Source organism: Zootoca vivipara, chromosome Z1 (genome assembly GCF_965207765.1).
Source record: "Zootoca vivipara chromosome Z1, rZooViv2.hap1.1, whole genome shotgun sequence".
In the NCBI taxonomy this organism is placed as follows: domain Eukaryota; kingdom Metazoa; phylum Chordata; class Lepidosauria; order Squamata; family Lacertidae; genus Zootoca; species Zootoca vivipara.
This window is the reverse complement of record NC_142583.1, coordinates 37,325,161-37,344,736: the sequence shown is the minus strand read 5'-3', so window position 1 is coordinate 37,344,736 and position 19,576 is coordinate 37,325,161. Positions and strand designations below refer to the sequence as shown.

Genomic DNA, 19,576 nt, shown 5'->3' with positions numbered 1-19,576 from the left:
AAAGCTAAATTTGATTTAGAGGAAAGCTCTACAATGCTTAGTTTATGATGTTTAATTCATTTCTAGAAAAATAGCTCAATTATTTTTCTAATCTTATTATAACTTTACTTCTCTCTCCCAGCAAGATAATCAATATTTGTCTTCACAAGTCATTCTCAACAAAGAAAGCCAGGAACTAAAGGAATTTATATTCTTCCCAGAAAACTACCTCTGAGATTGGCATTGCAGGATTCCACTTTGAGTTTGCCTCAAAGACTGATTACCAGAGCAAATCTGATAAATGTATGGCTGCAACATGGTTTTTATGGTTTATAGCAAAAATCATTAACAGCCAAATGCCATGTGTAATTGACAAGGAAATCCACATACAGTATTACAAATAAATAAATTTAGACAGAAGTGCCACCGTATACAGCAGAGTAAATATAAAAGCAGTATCTTCACACGATAGAAACAAGACATAATTCTGAGTGTATGCAACTGGCAAACACACTGAAATCAGAATTGGGCTTTATAAGCAGCAGCTCCAAGTTTGCTCCTCATCCTTCCCCTCATAATCCCTGTCAAATTGCTCCTCCACTCTCCCCACAAGTGGCAATCAATGGATAGTAACCAGGCAAAAATCTCACACGGTTATATTCAGAGTTTCTGTAAGAGAAACTCCACTCAGGGGATACTGCTGACAGAAGAAGAGTAGGAGGCCTTTTTTTTTTTACTGAGGCCATTTTCCCCTCACCCTCCAGGTGCCTGAGCCTTCCCAAAGTCTGATCTGGAGAGTGGTGGAACCTTGCAGAACAGTGTGGTAGGTACAGTGGTACCTCGGTTTATGAACACAATTGGTTCTGGAAGTTTGTTCATAAACTGAAGCGTTCATAAACTGAAGCGAAGTTTCCCATTGAAAGTAATGGAAAGTGGATTAATCCGTTCCAGACGGGTCCGCGGTGTACTCAACCTGAAGCGTACTTAACCCGAAGCATGGGTGTAATTGGTTCCGGAAGTCTGTTCATAAACTGAAGCGTTCATAAACTGAAGCGAACTTTCCCATTGAAAGTAATGGAAAGTGAATTAATCTGTTCCAGATGGGTCCGCGGCGTTCGTAAACCGAAAATTCGTAAACCAAGGTGTTCGTAAACCGAGGTTCCACTGTATAGGCAAGCTTCAAGAGGAAAAAGGAGACCAGGAAAAAAAATCCCCTCCCCTCTCCTTCATCCAGTAGGAATGTCCACAGGAGCTCAGTTCCTTCTGTGAAAGGGAGGAGGAGCCCTTTCATATGGACAAAGGCAATTCTGGATTCCACCCACAGTGTACTTGATAATGCAACACTAGTTTTGTAATACTGGATATTACAGAGAAAGAGGAAACACAGTTCTTGCAATGTCTAATCCCTGTCTGAGAGTTGCATTTCAAGTCATCAGACCAAATGTTCTCTCTGTAAGTACAAAATAGAAATCTGTAAATAAAATCCAATTGTTTGTTGTACACACAACTGATGAAAGTTTACTGAAGTCATCAGAGCAGATTCAAGAAACACAAAAGGAAAGTCTGGAACTTGTGCTAGTGTTTTTTTAAGTATCAAGAGTGGCTCATATAACAAATGTCCAGTGCTATCATTCCAAAAATGTTTAGAGGGAGAGCAGTTGCTGTGCTACAGAAAGACTTTCTTTAATAGACTAATCTCTTTTCAAGGCAACTCCTGCAGTTCTCTTGTCAACTAGTTTAATAACCACTGTAACTCAAAAAGATACACTATCCAGTCATCTAGGGTGGAATTATCTATAACTACTTTCTGAAGAAAACCTTGCTGTCCACAAACAGTGTTAGTAAAAGCCCACCAGGCCAAGTTTAAGGGTGAGAGAGAAAGGAGTGACAGTTCATGACTCCTGTTTTGAGAGACAAAAGACTATAAGAAGAGGCCTGTCAGATCAGGCAGTTGTCCATGTAGTCCACAATCCTGTTCTCACAATGGCCAACTTGATGCCTGTGGGAAGGAAGGAAGGAAGGATTCTCCCCTCCACTTCCACTAACGCAGCTTCCCCCAATCTGTTATTCTAAAGATTTAGACAACTCTGATAAACTCAACCAGCATAGTCAACGTTCAGGAAAGGAGGGGGTTCCAGTTAGCAACATCTGGAGGGCACCAAGTTGGGGAAGGCTAATGTTTCTAATGTTTGTAACATTGCTACAACAAGGGGTCTCAAGGAGTCTGGGATCTGTTGTTTTCCCAAAATGCCTGCCATCCATAATAAGACTTACAATGGAAGCCAGAGAACCATTGGGAGGAATTTGCTGTCATTTCAGAATCTGTATTCCAAGGTGGGAAATTATGCCGTTCAGAAGCATCCCTAGTGAGGAATTTGCTTCAAATGAAGCTCATTTTATAATTTTAATTGTGGGGGCAGCATTCTTTGTTTAAATTATGTAAAGAAAATGCAGCAAAACACTTCCAGCAAATTAGTTGCACCCGAGGTACTATAATACCTACCTCTTCCCAGTATTAACCCATATCGCACAACAAACTTGTAACTGCTATATCATCACTCTTATGTGAAAAGAAATACAAACATTAAATTAATGGAATGAGGTGGAAGAAAACATACAGTGCAGTCCTAGTTTAGAATGCCTTTAACATGAAACGAAATTGTAAGGCTGTAACTGATGCTCCTCCATAAGAGAGGAGCCGCTACTGAGAAAGGCCTGTCACAGGTCAGCACCAGCCATGCAGCTCTTAATGCGGGCTGCCTGAGTTTATTATGATACTGCTATTCTCTGTCATCTTCTCTGAACTGTAGGCCCTCACCAACAGCCTAGCAGTTTCCAAGCATTCTTCAAAATGCAGTGCAATCAAGGACACCTTGCAAAAGCCCAGCATGGATCGTCATGTTAGCAAAGAATGTGTGATAAAGGGCAGATCTCCACACAAGGGTGTATACTTACTGAAAACTTGTTTTAACAAAATAAAAAAAAATCCTTCCAGTAGTACTTTAGAGACCAACTACGTTTGTTATTGGTATGAGCTTCCATGTGCATGCTGCACGCTTCTTCAGATACCAATTTCATTGTTTTCATTATTGTTGTTTTACATTGCTTTCTTGTGGGATGCTTTGTGGGTTTGGAAAGTGGCACAGAAATGCTTGCATAAATCAATAGGTAACTCACCTGTTCCATGTTTTAGACCAGCAAAGCATATTGCAAAGGAATTTGGATTCTGCTGCACTACAAAGTATGACCTGTACACAGGTGACTAGCCACCACAGTGATATGCTCTTTTTGTGCCCTGGCCGCCTTCTAAAATCCAGCTTTAGGCATCATACATGGAAGGTATGGAGATCTTCAGAAAAAATGCTCTCCTGCACGATTCCCTCTTACGGTGAAAATTAAAAAGTTTGCCCCAACTCCTCTGCTAACTGAAATTCAAATATTTATAAAGATATACTATTCTTTAAACAAATTTGAAAAAATGCTTGACACTTTCTGTCTCCAGGAAGTGATTTTGCTGAAAAGCATGTAAAATACTAACTGCATCTAAACAGACTACATCAATTTCTAATCAAAACAGAGGTATGGATACAGGTGTACATACAACACTGCTAGAAAAACCTTTGAATATTCAGAGCCTGATTTTATATATAAAATCTTACCTAAATATTTGTAACCATCTTCCCCATCGACTATTGGTTTCAGCCAGGTTGACCTGGGAGCAGCTGCAGTTGTAAGCTTGAGACCACGAGGTGGATACAACATGAAGGTCATTTCAATTGCTTGAGCCTTACTGATGCTCTTTATTTTGGAATCAGCACCTGGAAAGAGTAAAGGGCTGCTTTGTGAAAGCAGTATTTTCAGAGTGTTCAAAGCATAATTAATTTATAAAACTCACTGACACAAGAGATGGCATCAGCTAATAGCTACACGGGTTTGAAAAGGGGAGTAGCATAAAAAGAGATTAGGCATGTTCGTGGAGAATAGGTCAAGCAACTCTTAATCCCGACTGGCTACAAGGATATTCCAGATTTAAAGCTATAAGGCCGTATCTAACATAGCACTATGTGAACATTCCATCAATACAAGGATTTCCTCTTCTCAGTGGCATTTTTTGCCCCCTCTCCTCCTCTTGCACATTTCCTAAATCTGTTCTATGACCATTCCCCCAATGCTCTGGAGAATATTGAGGGTAAAATGCAGAGCATGCAGTGGAGGAGGAGAGGGGGGAAAGTCCTGTTAAAACAAGCAAAACCCCTTGCACTGATGCCAGTTGGATACCACCCTTCGAATTAAAGCTCTAAATACTAGCTGCTATGGAGAAATAGACAGAAGGGGGCTATTGCCATTGTGTTTATTTGCAAAACTAAATGTACGATTCTCATTCTATGTGCTTGGCATGCAATTCAGGATCTAGTTGGGATGATGGCGCTAGAGCCATCGCTGACACCCAAGATCACATCCTCAAATTCCAGCATTGATGGCACTAAACTTGCATCTCAGGCAGAGGAGATTTTGTTTATACCACTTTTTGCAGTTCAAAAGCTGCTCAGAGTAGACACAGCTAGTCCTAAACAGCAACTAACAACAATTACATGCAACAGTTATTTTTAAAACAAAAAACAAAACAAAAAACAATAATATTGCAATAATAAGAGAGGATGAAGGGCAACAAAATTTGTATTGTCCTATGGAAGCAAGAAAATAATTAGCCTGGGCCTTATAAAAAGCGAAATATAAATTTTATAGATAAATAAATAAATTTAGCTTATTTAAAAGAGCAGAAGATGTTTTAAGGGTCAGAGCTGGGATAAAGTCTGTGATTTAAAGTTTGTAGCTGATGTGTGAGTTGAACAGACAGGCTCTGGTGCTTGCTGAAATGTTTAGTCAGCTTCACATGTGCAGAGTACGGTTTTCTGAGGTTCATGTTCACTGGTTAGTATGTTTGCCACTAATGGTCAGTAGCAGTTTTGTTCTTCTGGGTGTCTCCTCGGTTGCATGGGGCTTCAGACAAAGTGTGTGTTCACAGTGGAGATAATGGCTTGTAAGATGTAAAAGTGCTGAGGTTTTGAGTAAAATCTTGACCATCTGTTAATGAACATTGCATGTGTTTCCATAGTTTGACAGCATGTATAACAATTTATTTTCCTGATTTGCATTTTTAGATTTCTTCAATGCACTTTTCTTTACACGTTATATGGTTTTGTGGTTTCAAGAGGCGATAACAATGTTGTCCAATTATTGTTATTCTTATCTTTGTTTATAGTTCCTGGTGAAGGAGTTTCAACTAATTCTGCGATGTGTGAGCCATTATATTAAGCACCAGAACCTGTCTGCTCTCTAGTCTACTGACCCTGGTGCTTTTCCCATCTTCCTGCTCGCCTCCATCCCCATCTATGAGCCAGAAATCGTGGCTAAGTGTCAGCAGCAGATAGCAAGGTAAACCGAGGCAGGACATTCTATAACTGTGATATCTACTCCTCGTGTTATGCCAGAAACCATTTTTAATGGAATAGGATGTTCCCGACCCTCACAGAACATTTGCATCATAGACAATTTTCAGAGGAGGGGAAGGTGTCATTGCACGTGAACTATTGGGATGCAATGACAAAGTTGAGAAGATGTGTCACCACCCTTACTATTGCGCAGATTACAGGGGATTATAATATACGCCAGTAATACCCCATTGCTGCTTTGTACATCCAGCGCTCACTGTACCATAAGACAGAGAAGCAGACAGCAGTGAGGTGCTGAAGGACAGTGTTACATGAACTATGTGACCTGCCCTGTGCCCCCTATGCTGTCCTTAGGCAGATGTCTCATCATGACTGATGGAGTAAGATTTAACCACTACTCCAGTCTGTCTGTGGAATGGGGTGCCATTTTGTCCCCTGCTTCAAGCATCAAAATACCTTGGGGCAACCCTAAATATGTCAAGTAGTAAAAGGATTTTTGGCCATTCCATATTACTAATCAGGATTGCCTTAGGAATAATTTCCAGAGACAATTTGGGCAGATCCAAACCATACATTTAAAGTACATACAACCCACATTTAAAACACATGACTTTCCCCAAAGAAGCTAGGGGAACACATAGCTACAGTTCCCAGCACCATTACTAAAAGACAGTTCCCAGGATTCTCTGGTGAAAGTCATGTGCATTAAATGTGGGTTGGATGTGTTTTAAATGTATGGTGTGGATCTGCCCTAAATGTGCCATGTCATGCAATCAGCTCTGTTCATAAATATGAACTTCTGACTTATCCTTTCCTTCTCAGATTCCTTCTCTGTTTTAACAAAAACTAAGCTGTTTTTGAATTTATGACCAAAAGTTTTGGTCTCAATTGGTAGTCAAACTAGTTTTAAGAACTCCCAAATATAAACTTTGAAAATTTGTTATCACTATCACATAGCGTTCATTTACTTCGACATGAAAAAAGTGAATGTCATGCATTTTTGTCATGTCATTTTTATCGAACACTTCTGTTCATTAGTAATAAAAATTATAAACAGAGCAATTCATTCATCAAAGTGAAAAATTTTCTGCTCGTATACCAAGAAAAGGGGAGCCAAAATAGACTGTCCTAATTCCGAAATTAATGGAGCATCTGTTGCTTGGTTACAATGTTTTCTACTTAAGCAGGAATATAATAACTGCAAGTGTATTAATGAAGACTCAGAAGGTCAGCATTAACAGCTGAAAGGTGAACATGCTAGCAAAAAAAAAAAATTCAAATGCAGGTCAGCAAGGGGTTGTGATTTAAGAAAATAAATAAAAAGTTAGAACTTCCAATTTGGAAATGCCATTCATGAAGCCCTATTCTTCTGTCACAATATAATCCCCTTTATGATCCTGTAACAGAAGGGAAGGGATGATATAGCAATATGTGAGCATGTTATGCAATAGCTGCTCCTCCCAAACTCTGTGAAGTGTCAGCGAAGCTGCTGTAACTTCATAGCATTGCAATTTGGGTTGCACTGGATAACTGAAAGGCTCCTCTAGCACCTGAGGAACCTCTAGCTCACAGGCCTAATTAGGTGGCAGGAGGTGTCCTTTTTCGGACCATGAGTACATTTTCTGCAACCCACACTCATCAGCCCCACACCAGTCATCATATATAGGAGACTTATAATGTGCTCTCGTTTTTTTTCTTGGCAAGTGGGGATTATATTTGGTGTCTTTTAAATCTGGCATTAATTGCAAGATTTGCAACTGCTGGGATTGGTTCCTACGCAGGAGGGCTTGATGACCATGTGCCAAGTGTCATGAGTCTCGTGGAGAGGTCGTTGGGTGGGGGGTAGTTAGATCCTGAGGAGGAACTGTAGGAGATTAGGGAGTTACAGCCGGACCACCTTGGGAAGGGTCCTAGCAGGGTACAAGAAGTGAACTCAGGACCTCAAGAAACATCTGAGCCTGGAGAAGGAGCCAACAGTCCAGAGGGCAGAGGGCTCGACCCAAGGGAGGGACCAAGAGGGTTGGCAGAGGAGTGACCATCTAAATGACATTAAGCCTGACTGCTATGGAGCCACCTTAGGTACCATACTTCCTTCTTTCAATGAGGAGCTTCCACCTTCTGCGATGCAGAGGCGAACCAGGAGAGAATGCGGTGGCTGGAGGGCAGTATATGGAATAACTCCCTGTAAGTCTTGGATGGAAGTAAGTGGGCCACCTCTGTAATGTTAAAAACGGTTGCCTCCCCTCTGCAGAACAACAAGCACAAAATATATTTTCCCAATTCCCATACAGTACTAGTGCAAGGAAGGTGTTATCTATCCCATAGGATCATCCTTTTTATTTTCTAAGTAATGGGATAAGATAGATGTGGGTAAGCGATATTGGAAAATCAATTTTTAAAAAATTATTTTTAAAAATGGGCATTGTTATAATGAGGCTGTTATTGGAACGATATTGGAAAATCAATAAAAAAATTTTTTTAGTAAAGACAGCTGTAGGTGACCTACATGTGGAGAGTTTTAAACTCTGTTGAAATTAATAGAAGTACTGTAATGGTACATTACTATTTCGGCCCATGTTCCCAATCACCTTTTTTTGTGCATGCGTTCCTATTGCAGCTAATCAATGCAATAATCGATCCAGTCCAGTGATCAATTTTCAATTCTCTCTCCAAACCACATGGATTTCTTTTAAGTTTTAAGTAAAAACTGAATTACCTTGCCAAGAAAATAGACAAAATCCAGGGGGAATTAAATTCCAGGTTCTAATATCTAGGAGCAGCAGTACTACCAAAATCACTAGCTAAAATTCTGAAACTACTAAAGTACAGCTAAGAGTCCTGGAGCTGGGGGTGGGTGGGAAGATAAATAATATAACCTATCTGAAATAAGTCCAAAACAGAATGAAAATGCACAAACTGCCTGATCTATTACACTATAAAGCAGTATATGGGAATCATGATAAAAGATAGTTGACACATGAACTAAAGCTTACCAGAGGGAAAAAATGCTTTTCTAAAGGCCCACTCTAACAACTCTGTCTCCACATGGCAGCCAGGAATTTATCCTCATGTTAATCTAAGAAGTCTTTTGAAAGAAATTGTAGTGATTCCTCTTACAAAAAAGGAGCCCCAATCCAAAGCACCATTAGCTAAGACGACACACTCACAGATTTCTGCAAAGCTAAAATCCCACCTATTAGCTCATTCTAGTTACACAATCCATAATAACATATTGTCTCCCCCAAAATAATGAGAGCTGAGGGCAAATGGCCTCTCATAATTCTTCATGTCATTTGTGGATGGAGAAATGGGAAGCACAATTGAAGACTTTCCATATTTTAAAAATGCAAAGAAGCAGAAAGCACTTGGAGAATATGCACCTAAACATTTTGTTATAGCAAACGTAAGAGCAAATCAAGAAAATCTCCCACAAATGCACCATCTATAACACATGAACAAATAAACACTAAGTTAAGCTATCAGGGAACCATCATAGAAATAACCAACCAGCCAAGGGTGGAGCTCACCATTACCTGTGGCAGTAGTACTGTACATGCTCTGTCAATTTGGCTAAGGTATGTTGTCTTGTTGTTTGCAGCTGCTGCAAGCAACAGCAGCAGGTTTGTTGGCACAATGGTCACCAATTTGCAACCTGAACATTTCCCCAAGATCTAGCATTGTTACAGGGCGCTCCAGGATAGTGGGTTGGGGAGAATGACAGCTGCCTCAACAAAATGGCAGGCAGCATTTAGAGAACATTCTGAAAAATGACTTCCTTGGGTGGGTGAGGAAAAAAACAAAAATGTGAGGGGGAAATCGCCTTCTAGGAAATTTCAACCCAGCTATAGTTTTCTCTAAAAACTTCTCAATGGTTCTCCCTTCACCCTTGTCTCATGGGATGTATAACCAAATATGTTCAAAGTCATTACTGTCAAGGCTCCTGGCTGACTGCTGGTTAATAGCACTGAATAGTCAGCTGACCGGAGCTACTTAGTTAGGAAACAGAAGTTGGTCCAAGTGACAGGGCTGCAGCTGAGGAAGGAGCAGGTATAAATGTGTGCATTTATGCAGAGAGGGAGTGCTGTGAGTTGGCTGAAGACACCTCAGGAGTGCAGAGCCTCTATGTATGTTCTAATTGTACATGTTCAAATAAACCGAATATTAAAGAACATGCCAGTTCTGTCCCTATTTCCCTTACTTTAGAATGACATTGATCGTTTGTTATACACAGAAGCTACACATGTTTGATGACTGCAAACTTGGCAATAAATCAAATGACCAAAGTATTCCCCTCCCTTCAGTTGTTTGGACTGCAGCAAAAGATGGATGAAATGAGAGTGATTTTCTCATTCCTCTGAAAGCTGTTGCCTAGGACATCTGTTAATCTTCCAATTATGCAAAAGATCATGAGTCTTATGGGGGAGGGGAGAGAGAGCAAAACGTAGGGAGGGTAAAAGCACAAGAAGAGAATCCATGAATGAATTACCGGTACTCGAATCCGTGAATGAACGAAGAAGCGGCTATTGCTTCAATTAGAGATAAATGTCAAATAGATGCTGCAGTTCTGCATAAAGATCACAAAACTTCGTGCATCTCATTCTTTGACTTAGGACCTTTCCAGGAGCAGCAACTATAGTGCTATAGTTGCTCTTTCCTGTGAAGCAAAATTGTGGCAGACTAGCCACACAACCAATCGCAAGATACTGTTTTTTGTAGGCTGTCTGTGCTTTCTTCCATCCATGCCAATGATGAGATGTATTCAAACTTAAAAATGCTCTGTGCCTTTACTCACAATCCTTCCATTCCTACATCCCACCCACCAGTAAAAGCTGGAATTATGAGTATGTGTACAGGTCACTGACTGCCCCTTTGGGAGGAAAAGGAGGCAGGCTATATAACATCTGGTATTCTGGAAAGTGGACCCTGAGGGAGATTAGGAAAATAGATAGCAGGAACATTCATTCATTCATTCATTCATTCATTCATTTTACCGTCCTTCATCCAAATATCACAGGGTGGTTCACAACCTAAAAATACAAAATGAGAACACAAAATGCATAATAAAACGAAAATGAAAATAAACCAATAACCCTCACACACACACACACACAAACAGATTTAAAAGGCTATAGAATGTTAATCAGCCAAAGGCCTGGTTATAGAGAAATCTTTTCGCTTTGTGCCTAAAGAACTACTGTACTTGAGGTAACTGTGTTGGTCTGAACCATCTGTCATGTTAGAGACCGCAGTGACAGACGTCCTGTCAAAAAAGACAACATAATGGCTCAAAGTGGATGTCACTCAGCATATGCACCACTCGCTCTACCTGCCACACATAAAAGCACTAAATTGTGCAAAACAACGAACATGTTGCTGAACCAGTCCATATATTTCACAACTGTCAGAATTTCTGTGACAGAAAAAAGCACTTTGAAATTATGAATGTGAAAACGACGCCATGTGGAAGAATCTAGAAAAATCCAGGGGGAACTACAGCAACTACAGTACTACCAAAGGTATGTATGGAAGGGCCAACGACCTCCCTATAATAAAGGAATATATTTAAACCACTGGGAGCCTCTGGGGCTTCCTCTGCCCCAATGACATCCTCTTCAGGCTCTGTATAGCTACTACGTATGGGACTGCACACAGATAGAGCTGAGAGAGAGAGAGAGAGAGAGAGAGAGAGAGAGAGAGAGAGAGAGAGAGAGAGAGAGAGAGAGAGAGACTCCCAGCTGAAGTTCTTTAAAGATTTTTGTTTTTTAAAAGTTGCTAGCAGTACTGTAGGTAAGTGGGGAACAGCAGCAGAAAGTAAAGCTGATAAAAAGAAAAGGATCTGCTAATGAAAGGGAGCTCATTACCATGCAAATGTTTAACATAGTATACCTTTGATGACTGATTTACTTTCATTTCCTCTGATTGGCAGAAGCAGTAGGTTTCTATGTCTTATGGAAATCAAATATATGCCTAACTACCAGACAGCTGGTCATTTATTTATTTAAACTATTTTACCATCCATTTATGGAAAATATGAGTATTTTCAGAATCCAAGATTACCATGGGAACGAAATTTTTTGAATTCCTAAGGGTTGAAAAAAATGGTTATGAAATATGGATGGCTAAGTAACCAAGTCTACAATAGCTCTAGTTTTATGAAAGTGTTGAAAATCATCTTTTCAATACAGTGTATATTTGTCACCATGTGTTGTGGTCATGCTAAGCTACAAAAAAACCTAAAACAAACTCCACAGAATAACCTGTGAATCATCAGTTCCTTTACTACTACTTCTATAATGCTTATCGAGAAGGAGGACTACTTTCATTTAAGATTCCATGAAAGAAAAGGAGAATGCATTGGAGCTACATGAACACTGAAGGTGTCGCTTGAGGAAAGACTGAAGAAGCTTTCCGAAGCAAATTGTTGGAAAACAGAAATGCGGCATGGGAATTGTTCCCTAAACAATTTGGTAGGCCCTACTGGGATTCCAAAGAATTTATAAGCTTGGATTTCTCCCCACTAATAAAAGCAGTGCTTTTTTTTCCTATGTAAAAAAAGTTTAGGGGTACTCTCATTTTCCTAATATTGAAATACTGCTCCTCAATGAGGCCAAACTTAGATTCACAAAATGTTTAGGGGTATGCGTAACCCCAGAAAAAAGCAATGAATAAAAGCGTTTGAGTTCTTAAAAAAGCATAGAAGAAAATTACCAGGAAGCTGAGACTTTAAGACTGCGAACCTCTACTTACCTGGGAGTAAGCTCCATTAAATAGGATTTATATGTCTACATATTATGCGTTCTGTGATATAATAAACATGATACTAGCATTATGCTGACATCCAATATCGTCAGAAACTGAATTACATAAATATTTCCTTTTGCTGATGGGTTTTGTCTACAGCACACAAAATTTGTGTGCCACAATTTTTGTAATGATTCTGTAGGAACTGTTAACATTCCATTTTGAAACAGTATTTTTGTATTGTTATATTGCAACAAGGAGAAGACCGTGATGGGATGGTCCATAAAACAAAGAAATCTTTTAAACAAGAACATAGATTGTTCTGGGTTACTTCTGCTTCATTTTCGTAGCCCACGCCTCCACCCACCTAATGCAATATAAGGAGGCCACTGATGGAAAGCTCAATCATCTTAACAGTTGGATTCACCATGGCTGTGATCTGATCTGATCTGTTTTTTCTGCAGCTTAACTTGAGTCGAAAATGTCCCACAGAACTGTAATTTCCTTCACTTTGACTGTGTGGGGAATCCGGGAAGTAGGATGTTGCACCAATGCACTGCAATTCCTTATTTCATTACATAATAAAATACTTCAAAAGCAGCACTTTTGGAGCTGTTAGGCATTTATTTACCATGGTGGGTTAATCTTGTTCAGGGAGGTATAGAAGCTCAATAATGAGCGCTACAGTATATAAGCTAATTGCAAGGATAAAACCAAATGAATAATTACTTAACTCCGGAATGGGGCCTGAGGGAGTTCTTCTTTAATAAAGGTTTAACTCACCAGTGATAATGAATGCAATCTCACATACTACTGAATAACACTATTAGCATAATGGCTGAGATACAAGGACTATAATTAGAACTTAACAGAAATGTTAATTACCCACCAGTAGGGTACTGAATGGAAAGGGAATTTTTTTATCCCTACCCATAAAATGGACTTGTAGGAGACTAGTTTAATTATTCATGCCATCATCAACCTATTCGCCAAACCAGAAGATTAGCAGGTAAAATAACTTCTAGGTTATTTTTCCAAATAGAAAAACCAATAAAAACTTCATTTTAAAATATAAAGTTGAATTTTTGGTTTTGGGTACTGTTGCGGCCTTAACTGCTTAAGGCCAATAATAGGGGTCTAAATTAGTGGGTACCAAATTTCATTTTTTTAATGTATCCAAAATTACCCAAGATTGCAAGTCAACCATTCAAATTTACTAATTTATCTATTGTTTCAGGAACAAAAGAATGGAAGTATTGTATTGTCTGCTGTGACTGAGGTTGTTTGCCCATAGAATTAAAGTTATAGAAAATAAGTAGATGCCTAGAAGCTCACAAAAATATTGGTGAATCAACACTTGAGGGCACATGCCAAGAGGGATCTCGCTAAATTTGAATTAATGTTGTAGAATGAGGTTGCCTCAGGAAAGGGATTCGTTTCTGCTGCATTCGTATAGGGAATTACTGAATTTATCAACCAGATACCTCACAGGTCTTAAAACTCTGGAAAACAGATTTCAGTATTACCATACTGGACAGTAAATGTAGTATTCTAAGCCATATAAATCTGTGTTTGGATGTATAACAGAATATTCACAGGTGGCATCACATATTGACACAGCTGCCCCATGTAATATCTAAGGCAGCACCATTATGATTCCATATGAACTGACCTGGACCTGCCGTCATCATTTGGTGCCCTTTTTTGGAGGTCTCCTCCATGAGATGTATGGAGGGCAGCAACACAAGAAGTTCTCTCCCCAGGGAGAGCATATCTTTAGGAGCCAGGGAAAACCATTCCTCTTCTCCCAGACCTTTAGCTAAGTAAACAATCTATGACCCTTAAAGTATGTGTTGTTTATATATATATTGTTTTCGTTTGTTACTATGGTATGTATTTTTGTGTTTTGCATTGTAAACTGCCCTCGGATGAAGGGCAGTCTAGAAATTTAAGGTCTTGAAGACTTCTGTGCCGATGACACTGCAACGCTCAACCCTGAATCTATGGTAGAAACATACTCAACAACTTAATTCCAAAAAAAACTTATCACATGGCGATTGGCAGCAGCTAGGATGACTACAGCACAACCATGGAAGATTCTTCAAGGCCTACAAGTATATTTATGGTGTAAAAAGCTATGTGGTATGGTGGGATTTCATTTCTCATGCTGGTACTATTCATCTCATAGATTCTTTGTCACCACTAATATGGGACATATGGCTGTCTTAAAAGCTTTTATTTGCAGGTGTTTCCTCATGCTTTCTCACCTCATGGATAGCAAAGAAAGTGATGTAAGGCCCTTTATTCACATTTTTACTAATTTTTGTCTTGTTGCTTGTATTTTGTGCACAATTGCAATAAAACTCTTTTTACAAACCCCGATAACTGTTTCTACTGACAAGCAGACTTCCTAGATATAAAATCATGTTGCAAGTTATCACAGCTAGAATAACTTGCAAATACGTCTTGTTATCTAGTTTAGAAACAGGCTTTCACTCTTGACCATAATTAGTTGATCTTCTGCATAAAAAAAGAAACAAGATGTGTCTCCTTAACGTCAGAAGTGGTGGGAAGGATACAGTTAAGTTTGTCTTAAGTCTTTGGAACTCTGGTTCCCAATTCCTTCTCCTCCTCATTATTTTTTTTACTACTAATACTGCTGTTTATTTATATACCTCTTTTCAGCCTTCTACTTGTCAGTGAACAAGGCATGGCCTTCCATTTCAAGGAAAAGGAATTATATGAGCAAAGGCATCTGTGGACCCCACTGTACTTTAGTGAGGCATGTCCATATCCTTGACATGTTTTTCTATCTCCATCGCCTTCCAGCTGGCCTCCCCTAACTGTCCTTGAGTGACATTATTATTTTCAGGTGCCCTTGGCTACAGAGGAGTACAGGGATCTCTGAGGAGTTAAGTGTCAGATAACACTCATTATCTCTACCAATGTTTAACTGTAAACACTTCCTTGAAATAGAATGCAATCTTTAATGTGGCTTTAGAAGGAATAGCATGCATTACGCCATACAAACTCAACAGTGGGTTGACCTTTTTTTCTTTCCGAGCATGAAAGAAACTAAATGTATATATTTGTACAGAAGATGCCACAGGGCAGTTTCAGTATTTTGCAGCCTGTTATTTCCTCCCCCGTCCAGTAGACTTCCTACCCGTACAAAATCACAGTGGAAAATAAGATTCAAGCTGCCTCAATCTTTGCCTCCTGCCATCCATTCAGCAATCCAGCTGTTTTAGCTCTTAACCCTCTTTCAAATAATTTCTGACTCATTGCTTTGGCTATACTGTAACAGAAGTGCTCCAACTGTCGAGGATTTGAATATCTTTTAAAGACTTTCAAGCTTGCTTTTACTTTGGGGTTTTCTGAGTAACCATGAATAAAATGACCTATTTGATTAGCTTGCAAGTTCATGTAAATATAACATAGCCCTTGGGAGTTTTGAAATCATTTTTCAACTAAGCATGTACATGTAATTGTCTTTCAGAATGAATACACTTTTTTAACCTCACAAAAAAAAACCCAACTCACTAAACAATGAGCGATATCCAACCAAGTCATAGTACACCCATTGATTTAGATATTGCTAATTATGCTATATGGCTGAAAGAACGTGTTAAATTAACAGCCCACTTATTCAGAATTAAGCCCTGGTATATTCAATAGGGCTTATTCCCCAAGAACTAAGCTTAAATGTTCAACTGGAGCCATTGTATCCAAACTGTTATTTGTATAAAATTAACAGATAATATTGTAAACTATTAGCAGGGATGAAAGAGTGAATACATTAAAAAAATACCTTTAGACTTTCACCACTTCTTTCATTTTCACAGATTCCTTAGTCATGAACCACTATGCATGAGTGTTCACAAATGCATGTTCAACTTGTACGCCATACACTAGAATTAGCAGCAGTGATTTATAAAGAATTGAAAAAAATAGTTAAATACTCTTTCAAGAAAGAACCAGAAATATTTCTATCAGGAATGTTAGGCGAAGAAATTAAGGCTAGAGATAGATGCTTGATGATGTATGCAACGGTAGCTGGTAGACTCCTTATCACGAAAAATTGGAAGAGCGACAAAGTACCTAGTAAAGAGGATTGGCTAGTCAAATTGATAACATATCAAAATTTAGCAATGAAAGCCGGAGAAATAAAAGGACTAAATGAGGAGAGAACGGAAAAAGATTGGGAAATGTTAAAACAATATTTAATGAAATAGGTAGAAAGAGTCAATCTCATAGCAGATGTGCGAAGGGCCCAAAAAATACCTAAAGGAAAGGAAAATTTAGTAAAGAGTATGCATTGTAACAAAGATATATACAGTAAACCGAAATAGAGGGGAAGACTGGAAGTCACATGGGATGGAGGGGGTAGTGGGGGTGGGGTGGAGGTGTTACTTTTGCATGTGTGTCTCCTTTTTTTCTGTTCATTTTTCTTTTTTCAAACGTGATTATTTTGTATTTGGAGGAAATTCTATTTGTTCCTTTTTGTTGCTTTTGATTTCTGTTGGACTTTTGTTTATGTCAGAAAATATGTTTTGAGTTGTTTGGTTAGTTCATCAAAGAATGCTTTGATGGTGTTTCCTGCTTGGCAGGGGGTTGGACTGGATGGCCCTTGTGGTCTCTTCCAACTCTATGATTCTATGATTCTATGATTCTGTTTGATTTGTAATAATTTTTAATTTTTAATTTCAATAAAATATAATAATTATTAAAATTTAAAAAAAATTAAAAATAAAGAATTTTTAAAAAGGAAAAAAAAGAATTAGCAGCAGTGGCTGGTGTGGTGGAGCAGAGCCACAGAGCTGCCCTCCTGACACTGGGGAGTAACCTTCAGTCTACCTGGATGAGGATGGGGCTGAGCACAACTGTGGTGAGGTCAGGGCTACACAGAGCCAACCTGGTGCACCCACTAGTACATCCGTACAGCCCTAATCTCACTGCTGCCCTGTCCCATCTAGGTGAGATGCTGCCATACTGGTGTCAGGAGTGTGACCCTGAGGCTCTGCCCATCTGCATCAGCTATAACTGAGCATTAGTGTAAACTGCCCAATAGTCTTGAACAGTGTTTGGGACTTGCACAGGAGGGCAGTGTGGAGCTGCAGCAGATTAGATTATCTCCTATTCTTACGGCCATTGGTATAGTCTCAAAAAGGCAGCACCTTCCATTTAGACCAGACCTTTGTGGCTAAGCAGGCCAGGTCCCCACCCCATCTGTCCCCACCCCTTTGGGCCAATTTTAACAGGTGGACAGGACAACCCACCTGCCAATCTCCTGGCAGATGATTGACTGGTGGGTTGTCCCAACCCCATGTCAAAGTCCCTCGTGCAGCACCTTCTAATTCCAGCAGGCTGACAGGTGCTTGGGAAATACAGCACCAGGAGCATTGCAACATCCCTAGCACAGGGCTAGCAAATCTGCTCTGTAGCAATTGGCTGCACCATCAACAATTATTAGGAACTGGTCCGCTGTTGCTATTTTTGCTATATTTATTGAATTGTAATGGATTGCATTTATTGCATTGTTATTTTTTCTGTTGTAAGACACCCTGGAATGATTTTATGAAGGTCAGAATAAAAAAATGTTTTAAATAAATAAATACATAAATACAAGATCTGCTGTTGAAGACGCTGTGCACCTTTATACCCTTGTTTGAGCGTGATCAGATTTTGATAATGCACATAATGAAGATAATTTTGTATTTTTGAACTGCTTTTCTCACTGCAAGTGCAACAGCTGGTGTGTGTTATTTCTCTTGCAGTGACTTGCATCCATACAAGTGTATGCATAGCTCTCTTACAGTACAGAGCACATATTTATAGACTAGTCAAATCTACAGTAAAAACTGAAAGAAACAGCAATATTTAAGATCCAGCTGATTATCATTTGGTTGCAGGTGACTAATAGCTTACTTCAGTAATCCTCCACCACACACACACAACACACACACACACACACACACACACACACACATGCTACTGAAGGTCCCTTCGTGAAAATAATCCTTATTTCTTTTCCAAGTTCACAGCTGTGTACACCACAGGCAGTAACTAATGAAACACTTAAAATGTCTGTCTCTTCATACTCCAAAAGCTTATGAAGCTATGAGGCACATGGAAGGTCCAATTCTGCCTTTCTTGCTGGAGATAAAAAAAATTGTTCCCTTCTCCTCCACTCTCAGGATTTGGAAACAACCATACTACAGTGTCTTTTGCATTCTCCCTTTCCAAAGATAACTTAGAATTGATTGTGGCAGCTACCTTGCTTTTCTTGTAGGTCCCCACTTTATGTTGCTCCGGATGCAATCCATTACCTTTTCACTACCATCCACGTAGTACATGACTCGCTCATGCTACACTAAGATGAAGCAGCGTTTCATAAGGGCACTCTAGGCTATCTCTTTCCATTTGGGGAAACAGAAGGAATCACCACTGATGGGCTGTTCATTGCCCATTTAATGCCATCCCGCAGGCAATGCTTGTAACTACATTGTAAATGGATTTTTTCTTGTCTAATAAAATTGGATTTAACAGAAAACAACGACCAGCAGATATGAGCCTTAACAGCAATCAGCAAGGGCACTCCCAGACACCAATCTCTTGCCTGCCTGCCTGCCTGCCTGCTTCAAGCAGAAGTGGCAGATCATAAGCTATGCAAAGGCAGTACCATGGCACACTCTTTATTGTGCATGTTTTTCTAGTCACTGCCTCCTGCAGCTCCTGATTTATCCTAGAGCATGGGTGTCAAACACAAGGCCCGGGGGCCAAATCTGGCCCGCCAGACCTTGTCATGTGGCCCGCCGAGCGCCCCAGCCAGCAGGACCCAGCAGCGGGACCTCTTTCCTTCCTCTCTCCCTCCTGCTCCCTCTTTTCTTTCTTCCTTCCTTCCGTCCTTCCCATCTTTCTTCCTCTCCCTCATTCTTATTCTTTCTTTCCCTCTACTTCCTTCCTTCTTTCTCCCTTTCCGTCTTCTCTCCCTCTTTCTTTTTCTTTACTTCTTTATTCCCTTCCTTATTTCGATTCTTCTTTCTCTCCCCTCTTTCCTTCCTTCCTCTCTCCCTCCCACTCCCTCTTTTCTTCCTTCCTTCCTTCCTCCCTCCCCTCCCCCCTCCCCTCCCCTCCCTCTCCCTCTCCTCAGAAACATAGGATGCTGCTTTATACTTCTGGCCCTTAAACCCTGGAACCAGGAGAGCAGCTCCAGTGAGTCAACCTCAGCCAGTCCCTTTGGTGAAGGGTGGTGGCTCACTGGCAGAACATCTGTCCTGCATGCAGAAGGACCCCAGCATCTCCAGGTACTAGCAGCTCTGCAAAGGTCCTGCATGAAACCCTAGCGAGCCTCCACCACCCAGTGCAGTTACCAAAAATCATTTTTCAATAAATTGTACAAT

The 19,576-nt window shown here is 39.9% G+C and overlaps 1 protein-coding gene across 2 annotated transcripts in view; it reads right to left on the bottom strand.

Annotated features, from left to right (window-relative positions):
- IQCM (IQ motif containing M) overlaps window positions 1-19,576 on the bottom strand; it is a 114,076-nt gene that overhangs the window by 14,071 nt on the left and 80,429 nt on the right. For both annotated transcript variants that reach the window (XM_060278649.2, XM_088661097.1), the window contains one exon: window positions 3,639-3,797. In XM_060278649.2, coding sequence (XP_060134632.1) covers window positions 3,639-3,797 — 159 coding nt within the window. The remainder of the gene's footprint in view (window positions 1-3,638; window positions 3,798-19,576) is intronic.